This window comes from Taudactylus pleione, unplaced genomic scaffold, assembly GCF_031769625.1.
Source record: "Taudactylus pleione unplaced genomic scaffold, aTauple2 ptg000192l, whole genome shotgun sequence".
NCBI classification, from domain to species: Eukaryota; Metazoa; Chordata; class Amphibia; order Anura; family Myobatrachidae; genus Taudactylus; species Taudactylus pleione.
Window position 1 is genome coordinate 2,995,905 of NW_028284594.1, and position 13,655 is coordinate 3,009,559.

Here is a 13,655-nt window from a genome sequence, read left to right on the forward strand (position 1 = left end):
AGATCGATTTTGCAGGCGCCGGGACCCGCCCAGTAGGTGGTACATGAGTTTTCTCTTCAGTCCCCTCTTCTTCTCGGCAGCCCCCCTCCTCTAAGAGAGTAGGAGCCACCGCTGCTCACAATTCTATTGAATGTCATTGTATACTATAACATCCAAATTCCCCATCACTGGAATTTAAGGGCACAGGACAAACTATAAAAAACAGCCCCAGTCCATTATTCTTCCTCCATCAAACTATACAGGTGGCAGAATGCATTCAGACAGGAAGCAGTTTTCTGGCATCCAGACACACTTCAGAACTTGAATGTTCTGTTCACAGCCTATGCGGCTGAGCAATAACAGTATATACAGTTGACCAAAAGCTGCTCTAATAGGGCAGAAACTTCACAAACTATTTGGAAAGATGGAAGCATAGGGCAGTTCCATGTTGAAAGTCAATGAGATTTTCAGTACAATCCATTCTACAGCTAATGTTTGACTAAGTAGATTGCATGACGTTACAGTATGCTTGAGTTATTTTATACACCTGTTAGCAATAGATGGGACTGAAACAGCCAAACACTAATTATTGAGGTGTATCCACATACTTTTGTCCATGTAGCGTGCATTCTTATACAATATTAAAAAATATATATTTTTGCATTATTGCTTTTGGAAAACTATATTTGGCTTTTATGGTGGAATTTGTCAGACTACCACTCAGGGACTGAAGGCTTAACCATTGATTGTCTCCATTGTTGGTGCCATTGGTGCTTAATATTGATGGCATGAACCCATCAACAGGACACCCTCGATGGTGTCATGTGTCAGGGGACATCCTTGCTCTGTGACAATCCGGGCAGCAGGTCAATTCAGTGGCGGGAGTAAACTCTGTCTCCTCCGCACTGGGCAAACAAAAGAAACTACTGCCTATGTGCCATTGATGGTGGCAAACTATTAGATTTCCATAATCGATGGCAAACCTTTGATGACAAACCATTGATGGCCATCCCTACTACCACTTTAATACCTGCTTTTAAAGATATATTTAATTAGGGATGGACATCGGAAGCCTAGCATCAAATGGTTGACGGGCTTCCGACATCAAATGCAGCTTTGCGATAGTTACACTAGTGGATGAAAAGGGGTGGAGCCTCATTGCACCTCCCGTTTACATTACTGTGGGGGCGTACTCAGCACTCTTCGAGGTACTGGGCTGCCCCCAGGCTCCCCCTACACTGAGAATAGATGCCGTGTGTATGTGCACGGCATCTATTCTCCTGTTGCTCACCCGCTGCTCTATGTGCTCCCTCCCACAGCCAGCCATCGGATGGGCATCGGAAAGCTATATCCAATGGCTGGCAACCATCAAATTCCAGTATTCGATTGAAAAAGTACTTCCATTGAATTGGAAACATCGATGGTTGCTAACCATTGGCTTCTGCTGTCCATCCCTATCTTTCATGCATGGAAAAACTATGCTCTTGATTTTAGACCATAAGACGGACCCTGTTTTAAGGGCCCGGGTTCTCTGAAGTCGTCATCCAGCTCTGCTGAGTATATTAATAAATGCTCCCTGATACAATTATAGTAAGGAGTAAATACGAGCTGCTACATTTCATATGACAGAAATTTCCTGCTTATGTCATCAATAATAGTTACAAGAACTTAGAAAGTGACAGTAGCTAGCATAACACAGCCTCAGTATTCCTAGGGGGAAAAAAATGTTTGAGAGAGTAAGCCGTGCTATAATTGCAGTAATGCTGGTAGAAGGGGGCAAACGGGATGATGTTCTGATGGGGAGGAGGCGGGATGGGTTATAAGAGAGGAGAAAGGACGGAACGGATGTGCCCCGGCTAAGAGTTACGATCAATGAGCGAGCCAAGATCCTGCAGCGCCCAGGAAGGGAAACTCTGGCCGGGATGTAGACGATAAAGAAGGCGGGGAAAGTGCGGGGTTATGTGCTAATGAGGACAATGGAGGCGGGCTCGGCTCCTGCACAGCTCGGGGAGGATGGTCTATGGGCGGAATGGGGAGGGGGACTCGGTTGGTACAGGGCCCAGGGAGGCCGAGGTGCCGCAGGCCGGAGATCTGCAGTTATACACGGGGCTTCTGGTAGAGATTGGTGGTTTCCGCTGCCATGGCTCTGAGGGAGCTGAAAGTCTGTCTGCTGGGGGTGAGTGTGGCAAATTAACTGGTTCCTAACCTGAATGCAAATAAATGCCTGGGTCTACTATTGGATCGTCTTATATAATCATGTATTACATCATACCTATAGCATCTATCATATCATTCTTGAGAGAGAGAGCGAGTGAGATCATAATTGTTCCATTTGTTCAAAGTAAACAGATTAGAATGCAGTCTTTAGAAGTATCTACATGAGATTAGTATCGCAGTTGCACTGACAAAATTATGCCAACCACCTGCGGTAAACTGAGAGCCTTTTTTGTCATATGCACTGTACCCCTGTGGGGTGCAACTCCATGTCTTTTGCAATTAATATACGTGATACACAGTGCTGCTGGATATCACACAACCCTGTCAGTTATTTAGTATGCATCATATTTCACATGGGAATGCAAGAAGTTGCGTAAAAATCTCAGCTGCTTAGGTTCTAGAATCTGAAACATTCTTTTGCATAAAATAGACACATTCTCTGTTTCTAGACTGTATATACCGTATGACCTCTTCCTATTAGGATTTTTCGTCTGTTCATGACGTTTGTGTTTTACTCCTATTTGAGGTGTATCTGTTGCCAATGCACTGTTATTGAGCACCATTAAACTGATTATGGGGCCCATTTATTGATGATCGCATTTTGCAATGCGATCAGGGCATCCAGTACCGCCTATGATCGCATTGCAAAATGCGATCATACTGGTTGAATGTATGTACCGGCACATGCAGGGAGACGTCCCTGCAACGTGGCCGGAGTGCATGCGGGACTGCTGCGCATGCGCAGTCCTGCGGACTACATGAGCGGCGCCCATTGCCGGCGGAGGGATCTGGGAGATCCCTCCACTGGCTGAAATGCAGTAAGTCCCCATAGACTACAGCGGCTAACGCTATCTTCAGATGGCGTTAGCTGCTGGGGCCAATATCGGGAATGCGATATTGATACATTTGGCAGCATCGCATCCCCCATAGAAACCTATGGGGGAGGCGGCTGCCGGCGGCAATGGAGGGACCGCAGCAGGTATCGGAGATACCTGCTGCGGTCCCTCCTTCATACATCCGGGGATACTTGGTATTTGAGGTAAACCCCCGAAAACAGGTGTTTTTGGGGAATTTACCTCAAATTAACTTTGATAAATGGGCCCCTGAATCACCAGAACTAGTTCAGGGGGAAATGCATGTTTATTAAGCATGCACATATATTCATTATATATAGCATACACATATACAGTATATACACATTAAGACATATATACACACTAACACTTTAATATCTACAGTATATACACACAATGATCGCAAAATACGCGCTATAGCGCGTTTTTACGCTATACAGGAGGTGAGGGACCCGATTTTTAAAAATGATGGGTACCACATGATGTGCTGTGTGCGTGCCGCAATCCATTGGTTGGTGAGATGCTGGGGGAGCATTCTGCTGCGTACTATCGGCTCTGTTTGAGAAAGCGCTCAGTGTTGGATTGGTCTGGGCTGGCTGATCTGGTGTTGGCGCCAGTGGCCAGCTCCTGTCTGTACTTATCCTGGGTAGCTGCCGGCTGAGATGGAGGAGAGTAGTGACATGTGCTGGTGCCTGAAGAGGCTCGGGGAGAGACCGGAACGACGACTGCTGCCGGAGGGGGAGGAGGTGAGGTGCCCCGATTCACAGCACCATTACAGTACCTGGTATCCTGTTATAATACTGATGGGGCAGGTTGTGGTGTATTGTTATACAGCTAGCACGTTAATTAGCAAATGCTGTAAAAAATTAAATAAAAAAAAATTAAATATATTGTGCTCCATGTCTGCACCCCTTCTGCTCTCCTGTGTACTCTGCCCTCCCATCTGTGCCCCTTGTCCCCCTCTCCCCATGTCTGTACGCCTTCTGATCCTGTGTACTCTGCCCTCCCACTCCTGCGCCCCATATTCCCCTCTACCCATGTCTGTACTCCTTCTGCTCTCCTGTGCAGTATCCTCTCCCACCCCTGTGCCCCCTGCTCATCTCCCCCCCTTCTCCTGTGTACTCTGCCCTCCCACCTCTGTTCCCCTTTCCCCATATCTGTACCCCTTCTGCTCTCCTGTGTACTCTGCCCTCCCACCCCTATGCCCCTGTTTGCTTCTCCCCATATCATTCTCAGTGCAAAATATGCCCTATAGTGCGTTTTTACGTGCTACAGACAGTGAGGCATAAATTGTGATGAGTAGGGCCCCAATTTTTTTAAGTGAGGGGTCCCCAGGGGCCTTATTCTTATTCGCTCTGCGTGATCACTGACACATTAACACACACACTAAAACAGTACACCTATATACTGTACACACTAAAACTGTACACATACTTACATTTTTGATGCCGCAGGTTGCTAATGGGGACGGGCACCTTGCATTATTAGGCCTCGCACCGTAGTGCCGCAGTGCACAGGGATATGGGGCAGGGCTTGCCATATTGGCTCCTCTGGCACTGCAGTCTGTGTAGGGGGAATCGATCAATCAGTAGGGGGCTTCTCGCCCAGCGGCAGACAAATGTTTTTATACCGTAGTCACCACTATATATGCATGTCAGCTTTTAATTACACGGCATTACTTGTCATGTACACACTTTAGCAACCCAGCGACTGACTGACTGATTTGGTAAGCTATACACACTTACCAATGGGGCGATTGATAGGTCTCGCCAGTCATCACAACTGGACTGGCATTTAAATTTGCCTGGCCAGTTGTGATGTCCTTGTCGGCGATTCCTGTGGCCCATGTATGGATGGACGCTGGGTTGCCTGTAGAAACAGCCAGACGTACCAATATATCTCTCTCAGATAAAAACTACAGTATACGGCGGGTAAAATAAGTATTGAACACATTAAAATTTTTCTCAGTAAATACATTTGTAATGTTAGCAACAACCCATGCAATCCACACATGCAAAAAAAATCAAACAATAGATGTCCTTAAATTAAGTTGTGTAAGAATGTGAAAGCACACAGGGAAGAAGTTGTCAGGATCTGCATCTTCCGGCCTAAAGCACTGCATTAATTACTGCTTGTCTGTGTGCAGTGTCAGGTGCATGCTAATTAATTCTCCTGTCTGTGCACAGCTGCACACTGGTCTATCATTTAGGGAGACTTGCTCTGTTTGGGCCTTGTTCCTATTAAATTCCAGCCAGTCCATCACTCCATGCCGGTGATAGACTTTTTTTGTACTTCCGGTTCCTGTCTCCTGCATGTCAGTCGAGTTCCTGAGTCAGTCTAGCTGTGTTTCGTGTGTGCCGTTTACTCCATCCATGCGGCTCCACCTGCATCCCATCCACACGTGCTGCTACCATCTGGGCAGCATGGAACGCTTCCTATCCCAGAAGCGTCTGTCACCATCCGGTGGCCGGTGTCATCCAGGTGGCACTGGTAGCAGCTCTGCATTCCAGGTGCGCAACTTGGCACACCGTCGCCAGTGTCATCCTGGGGCGCATTGGTAGCAACTCTGCGTTCCAGGTGTGCAAATTAGCACACCGTCGCCAGTGTCATCCCGTCGGCACTGGTAGCAACTCTGCGTTCTTGCTGCATACCTCACCTGAGTGTCATCAGCCCAAAGGCTGCTTAACACCATTAGTCCCTTGGCTACGACTATAAAGGCCACAACCAGCCCCCAAGGCTGCTCCAACAGCCCAAAGGCTGCTTCACACCATTAGTCCTTTGGCCACGACTATAAAGGCCACAACCAGCCCCCAAGACTGCTCGGACAGCCGAACAGCTGCAACCAAATACTTAACCCTTGGCCACGACTAGTACAATACATTCCAGCCCTCAAGGCTGTCATCAGTTGGCTCTACATTAATACCATTAATTCCCTCCAGGAATCATAACAGAAGTATTGAACACATGAAGCAAGGGAGGTGCAAAAAGGCATGGAAAGCCAAGACACCAGCTGAAATCTATCAGTAATTAGAAAGCAATCCTGCCTCTTGTCAGTGCAAATTAATATAAGATGGTTCAGTCCCAACTGATGGCCTATAAAACGGTGTCTCAATACTAAGGTGTCACACAGGAAACCTCTCATGATGGGTAAAAGAAAAGAACTCTCACAAGACCTTTGCAACCTTATGGTTGCAAAACATACTAATGGCATTGGTTACAGAAGGGTTTCTAAACTTCTGAATGTTCCAGTGAGCACTGTGGGAGAAATAATCCGGAAGTGAAAAGAACATAATTTCACAATAAACCAGCCACGCCCAGGTGCTCCTCGCATGATTTCTGACACAGGAGTGAAAAGAATTATCAGAAGTTGTCTAAGAGCCAGGGACCACTTGTGGAGAGCTTCAGAAAGACCTGGAATAGCAGGTACAATTGTTTCAAAGAAAAACAATAAGTAATGCACTCAACCGCCATGGCTTGTATCTACGCTCACCGCACAAGACTACATTACTGAAGAAAAAGCATGTTGAAGCTTATATATATATATATATATATATATATATATATATCACACAAACACACTCACTCAGGTGCATAAATATTGGGACATTGACAGAATTTTCAGATTTTGGCCTCTATTCACCACCACAATGGCTTTGAAATGAAACAAACAAGATGTGCTTTAACTGCAGACTTTCAGATTTCATTTGAGGGTAATTACATCCAAATCAGGTGAACGGTGTAGAAATTACAACGGTTTCTATATGTGCCTCCCACTTTTTAAGGGGCCAAAAGTAATGGGACTATCAACTCAAAAGCTATTTCATGGACAGGTGTGGGCTATTCCCTCGTTATTTCATTATCAATTAAGCAGGTAAAAGGTCTGGAGTTGATTCTAGGTGTGACATTTGCATTTGGAATCAGTTGCTGTCGACTCTCAATATGAGATCCAAAGAGCTGTCACTATCAGTGAAGCAAGCCATCATTAAGCTGAAAAATCAAAACAAACCCATCAGAGAGATAGCAAAAACATTAGGTGTGGCCAAATCAACTGTTTGGAACATTCTTAAAAAGAGAACGCATCGGAGAGCTCAGCAATACTAAAAGACCCGGAAGATCATGGAAAACAACTGTGGTGGATGACAGAAGAATTATTTCCCTGGTGAAGAAAAACTCCTTCTCAACAGTTGGCCAAATCAAGAACACTCTCCAGGAGGTAAGTGTATATGTGTCAAAGTCAACAATCAAGAGAAGACTTCACAAGAGTGAATATAGAGGGTTCACCACAAGATGTAAACCATTGGTGAGCCACAAAAACAGGAAGACCAGATTAGAGTTTGCCAAACAACATCTAAAAAAGCCATTCTGGAACAACATCCTATGGACAGATGAGACAAAGATCAACTTGTACCAGAGTGATGGGAAGAGAAGAGTATGGAGAAGGAAAGGAACTGCTCATGATCCAAAACCTACCACCTCACCAGTGAAGCATGGAGGTGGTAGTGTCATGGCGTGGGCATGTATGGCTGCCAATGGAACTGGTTCCCTTGTATTTATTGATGATGTGACTGCTGACAAAAGCAGCAGAATGAATTCTGAAGTGTTTCGGGCATTATTATATGCTCATATTCAGTCAAATGCTTCAGAACTCATTGGACGGTGCTTCACAGTGCAGATGGACAATGACCCGAAGCATACTGCAAAAACAACCAAAGAGTTTTATGCTAAAAAGTGGAATGTTATGCAATGGCCAAGTCAATCCCCTGACCTGAATCCGATTTGAGCATGCATTTCACTTGATGAAGACAAAACTGAAGGGAAATGCCCCAAGAACAAGGAGGAACTGAAGACATTTGCAGTAGTGGCCTGGCAGAGCATCACCAGGGATGAAACCCAGCGTCTGGTGATGTCTATGCGTTCCAGACTTCAGGCTGTAATTGCCTGCAAAGGATTTGCAACAAAGTATTAAAAAGTGAAAGTTAGATTTAGGATTGTTGTTTAGTTTGTCCCATTACTTTCGGCCCCTTAAAAAGTGGGAGGCACATATAGAAACCGTTGTAATTCCTACACCGTTCACCTGATTTGGATGTAATTACCCTCAAATTAAATCTGAAAGTCTGCAGTTAAATCACATCTTGTTTGTATCATTTCAAAGCCATAGTGGTGGTGAATAGAGGCCGAAATATGAAAATTATGTCAATGTCCCAATATTTATGCACCTGACTGTGTGTGGTATATGTATATGTGTGTGATATATATATATATATATATATATATATATATATATTTCTGCTGCGCAACATTTGGACAAGCCTGTGAAATATTGGGAGAATATAGTCTGGTCAGATGAGACCAAAATGTAACTCTTTGGATGCCATAATACATACCATGTTTGTAGGAGAAATGGCACTGCACATCACCCCAAAACACCATACCAACAGTGACGTTTGGAAGTGGGAACATCATGGTGTGGTGCTGTTTCAGCATACGGTACTGGCACACTTCATACGATTGAAGGAACGATGAATGGAAAAATGTACAGAGAAATTTTTGATAAAAATCTGCTGCAATCTACCAGGATGCTGAAGATGAAATGAGGCTGGACATTTCAGCAAGACAATGATCCCAAACACACAGCCAAGAACACTCTCAATTGCTTTCAGACAAAGAGAAAATAAAGCTGCTAGAATGGCCCAGCCAATCACCTGACTTGAATTCAATTGAAAATCTATGGAAAGAACTAAAGATCAGAGGGCCTGATTCAGAGCCAGACGCTCTGACCAGAGCGCTCGCTCTGAATCAGGGCCGGCCTACCTAAAATTGGTGCGGCCTCCTGGCCGCTCGCATAGCTGTGGGTTACCACCCACAGCTTATGCGAGCGTCCATGATGATGGTCGCGATGGTCAAGACCATCGCGACCATCGGGCTTGCGACGAGACCCTGCGGTAGGGTCTCACTGCCGCAAGCCCTGGAGTGCTTTTGGCTCTATCAGAGCCAAAAGCACTCCCACTGACGGCCCCAGACGGTAGGCATTCCCATGGGAACGCCTCTGTCTGGGCAGCCACGCCCCCGGCACGGCCACCAAAGGGGGCATGCTGTCAATCACCATCGACAGCACGCCCCCTTTGGTGCGAGACCCCGAGCGACGGCTTCCCCATCGCTCGCCGTGTCTCGCGCATGCGCACGACGGAGGCGCCTCCGTCGTGCGCATGTGCATTTGGGTACCATCGACCCACTTGCGAGCGTCCTGCGCTCACGAGCGTGTCTGAATGAGACCCAGATTTCATAGAAGAGGCCCACGGAACCTTCAAGATTTAAAGACTGTGTGGAAGAATGGGCCAAAATCACACCTGAGCAACGCATGCGACTAGTTTCTCCATACAGGAGGCGTCTTGAAGCTGTCATTGCCAATGAAGGCTTTGTACGAAGTATTAAATACATTTCCGTAAGCGTATTCAATACTTTTTCCCTGTGTTGTTTCACATTATTACACATAACTTAATTTATGGACATCTATGATGTGATTTCTTTTCATGTGTGGATTGCATAGGTTCTTGCTGACATTTGGTGATAATTTCATTACAATGGCCCCATTGCAAATATATTTACTGAGAAAAATGTGGATGCGTTCAATACTTATTTTACCCGCTGTATGTTTGTTATTTTTGTGTGCAGGACTTGCCTTGTACCACTGATGCACCTCTTTTGAAGTGTCAAGCCGCAGGCTTCAGGTGGGGTTGCTATATGTGGGAACCTCTACATACACCGATTCTAGTGTCAAATGCGGTCTATGGAATTCCTTAAGTGACGGCGTTTGGGTTGCTGCCGATGTCGATTCAAAGTCCTTTAAAATGGTGCTGTGCAACGGGAATTGAGCTCTTTCTTTTTTTTTTTTTTTTTTTATAAACTCTTTTTATTGAGCAAATCACATAACAGTACATTCCAAAAAACAAAAATAAAATACAGCACATAACATACTTTTATAATAGGAACTGTACTATTTCAGAACAATAATATAATATAATAGTAGATTTTCTCAGTATAGTAAAAGAAAGAATATAGAAGCAAGAAAAGTATCTTGCTGCAACGGTGTGGCAATCCGTTTAAAAATAGAAGAGAAACAAAAAAGAATAAAGAGATAAAAGGAAAAGAAAAAACTTTAAGAAAGACAAAGGAGAATAAGAGGAGAGAAAAATGGGTGGACTCTATATAGGATCACTCTTTTAATCTAGATATAGTAGAAAAAAAAAAAAAACCATAAATGGAAAATTTAATTGTTGAATGGAGAGGATATATTTTGGTATGTCAGCCAAGGGGACCATGTTTTATCAAAAGTTTTGGATGTATTATGTATTAAAGCGGTCATGTATTCCATCTTGTGTATATATACCAAATACGTGATAATATTGCCTGCATTGGAGAGGGATGAGGGTTTTTCCAGTCCGCTGCAATTTGGCAGGTCATAGCAGATCCTATATGTCGGAATAGCTTATTCTGAAATCGGGATAGAGAGGGTAAATTTAAGGGAAGTAGAAAATGCTGAGGATCAGAGGGGATCGTGATCTCAAAGAGGCGCGAGAGGAGGTCGAAAACCTCCTGCCATATACTAGCCAGTTTGGGACAAGTCCACCAAATGTGCAAAAAATTGCCCTCGCCACCACAACCCCTCCACCATCTATCTGAAGCATCGGGAAACATTACTTGTAGCCGCGATGGTACATAGTACCATCTATATAGCAATTTATAGATATTTTCCTTGATTTTGACGCAAATAGAACTGGCGGCAGCGTTGTCCCAGATCTCCGTCCAATCCTCAGCATCTATAGAGTGCCCCAAATCTCGTTCCCACGCCAACTCATGAGAATCCCGATTGGAGCTTACTTCATCCCCTAGTAAGGAATAAATAGTAGAAATAAGACCCTTAGTGGAGGGTCGTCTCCAACATATAGACTCAAAAGAAGTCAAAGGTCTGCTAATCAGAATCTAGCTAATTTTGTAGTGGAAGTGTCTAATTTGTAAGAACCGGAAAAAATCTTTGGGTGGAATTGCTACTCTATCCCGGATTTCAGAAAATTGTGGGAAATTAGTATCTGTAGTTATATCATTTACATAATAGATATTACCCGATGCCCAGGCAGTAAAAGATGATTTGCATAAACCAGGAGGAAAAGATGGATTGTGAAGTAATGGTATCAAAGGGGACGGGGCTGGAGCTAATTTAAAACATCTATTGGTTAAATCCCAAATTGCTAATGAACGGAAAATTACAGGGTGGGAAGAAACTGTCCGGGGGCGATGAATCTTAGGTAACCATAAGAGGGATACAGTAGCCAGTCCCAGCTCCTCGGCCTCGATAGCAACCCAGACCTTCCCCGCATTGAAGTTACACCACTGAGCACAATGAGAGAGCTGCGCAGCATAGTAATATTTTTTAAAATCAGGAATATCCAAACCCCCACCCCTGGAGGGCCGCTGAAGCAACTTTAGTCTGATCCGCGGGTGTTTCCGGTTCCATATGAAATGAGGTTTGGTACTGAAGAAATTTGAACACGTATGGAGGGATGTAAATCGGAACGGTCTGAAATAGATACAAGAGCCGAGGGAGAACGCTCATCTTAACTGAATGTATTCTACCTATCCAAGAAATAAAATAATTGGACCATTCATGCAAATCAGACCTAATACAATCTAGAAGGCGGGGAAAATTTGCCTGAAACAGCTGATGATGATGATGATGACGAGTTAAAAAAACACCAAGATATTTGATCTTTTTTTTATGCCAAGCACAAGGGAGCATGGTCTCTAGGGTTTGCTTTAGGGTAGCAGGGATATAGAAATCGAGAACTTCAGTCTTGGTAACATTAATTTTATAACCCGAGTGTTGGGAATATGAATTTATTTCCTCTAAAAGTGAATTTAGGGATTGGGCTGGATCAGTGAGGGAAACTAAAATATCGTCGGCATATAATGCGATTTTATATTTAGAGGGGCCAGTGGATACTCCCGAGATAGCTCTATTACAACGGATCCTTGCCGCCAGGGGCTCCATAATAAGAGCAAATATTAAGGGGGAGAGGGGACAACCCTGCCGAGTACCGTTAGTGATCCCAAAACTGGAGGAGTAAACACCATTAACCGAAACCCGTGCTGTGGGGGAACGGTAAAGTGCCACAACGCCATCTAAAAATTTGCCTGAAAATCCCATTTTGTCTAGGACAGCAAATATGAAGGGCCAGGAAATACGGTCGAAGGCTTTCTCCGCGTCTAGAGCTAAAATCAGGGAAAGAAGTTTCCTTTTATGAATAAAATGTATCAGATCAATGGTGCGTCTGGTGTTGTCCGATGCCTGACGTCCAGGTATAAACCCGACCTGATCCGGATGTATCAAATAAGAAAGCAAAGGAGCTAACCGAGTCGCTAGGATTTTAGCATAAATTTTCAGGTCGACATTTAATAATGAAATCGGTCTATAGTTAATACAATGAGTAGGATCACGATTAGGTTTAGGGATCACCACAATGTCGGCCCGAGTTGTATCAGGAACAAAAGAAGCGCCTTCCAAGATATCATTAAATAAAGATGTAAGATGTGGGGCAAGTTCTTTTGTAAACAGTTTATAATATTGGGCTGTAAACCCATCGGGGCCCGGGGCGGCAGAGGAACCCATTGATCTAATAGCAGCTATTGTCTCTTCATCTGAAATACGGTCATTGAGAGTAGATAATTGGGATTCATATCAAATACGGTCATTGAGAGACTGGGTAGGGAAGTAGAGGACAAATATGAGCGCACTCCCTCGGCTCCAGCAGAAGTGGGGTAGGAAGAGTCTGATCAATTATAAAGGGAACTATAAAAGGTCTGAAATTCCTCAGCCATAACTGCAGGGTCATAGGTAAGAGAACCAGAGGACGGAGAGTGTAATTTGTCTATCGCACCTGATGCTTGTCAGCGACGCAGTTTATTGGCTGATAAAGAATTGATTTTATCAGATTTATCATAAAAGCGTTGACGAAGTTTTTGCAAGATAAGTGCAGCGCGGCAAGACAGAAGGGCATTAAGCTGACCTCGTAGTTTCTCAATTTGGGTTAGCACAGAGACGCTAGGGGATGCCTTATGTTGAATCAATAGCACTGAAATTTGTGACTCAAGGGAATGGATTTGCTGTGCAGCCGCTTTCCTAACCGCTGAGGTTTTGGAAATGAGAAAACCCCGTATTGTAGCCTTATGGGCTTCCCAGAGGATACCAGAGGTGAGGTGATATCAGGAGAGGTATTCTCCTCAAAGTAGCGGGTCACCGCCAATTTTATTTCTAGCAGAGCGGAGGGATGTTGTAAAAGGGAGTCAAGACGCCAGTTACGCTTCCCACGAGGAGAACGCTGTACATCTAAAAGAATATAGACACCTGTATGATCTGTCCATGTAAAGGGGGAAATACCTGCTTCCGTAACCAGAGAGGTGATAGCGGAGGAAATGTGGATCATATCTATCCTGGAATAATGTTGGTGTGGAGCTGAAAATTGAGTAAAGTCCTTAATGTGAGGATGTTTAAGACGCCAGGAATCACAAAGGCCATAGTGTTTAAGGGAAGCCAGGAGAGTACGAGAAGCT

At 44.5% G+C, this 13,655-nt stretch overlaps 1 protein-coding gene across 1 annotated transcript in view; it reads left to right on the top strand.

Annotated features, from left to right (window-relative positions):
* The first annotated feature begins 1,871 nt into the window (after positions 1 to 1,871).
* RAB22A (RAB22A, member RAS oncogene family) overlaps positions 1,872 to 13,655 on the top strand; it is a 41,157-nt gene continuing 29,373 nt past the window's right edge. The window contains exon 1 of the mRNA XM_088476745.1: positions 1,872 to 2,155. Coding sequence (XP_088332871.1) covers positions 2,120 to 2,155 — 36 coding nt within the window. The 5' untranslated portion in view covers positions 1,872 to 2,119. The remainder of the gene's footprint in view (positions 2,156 to 13,655) is intronic.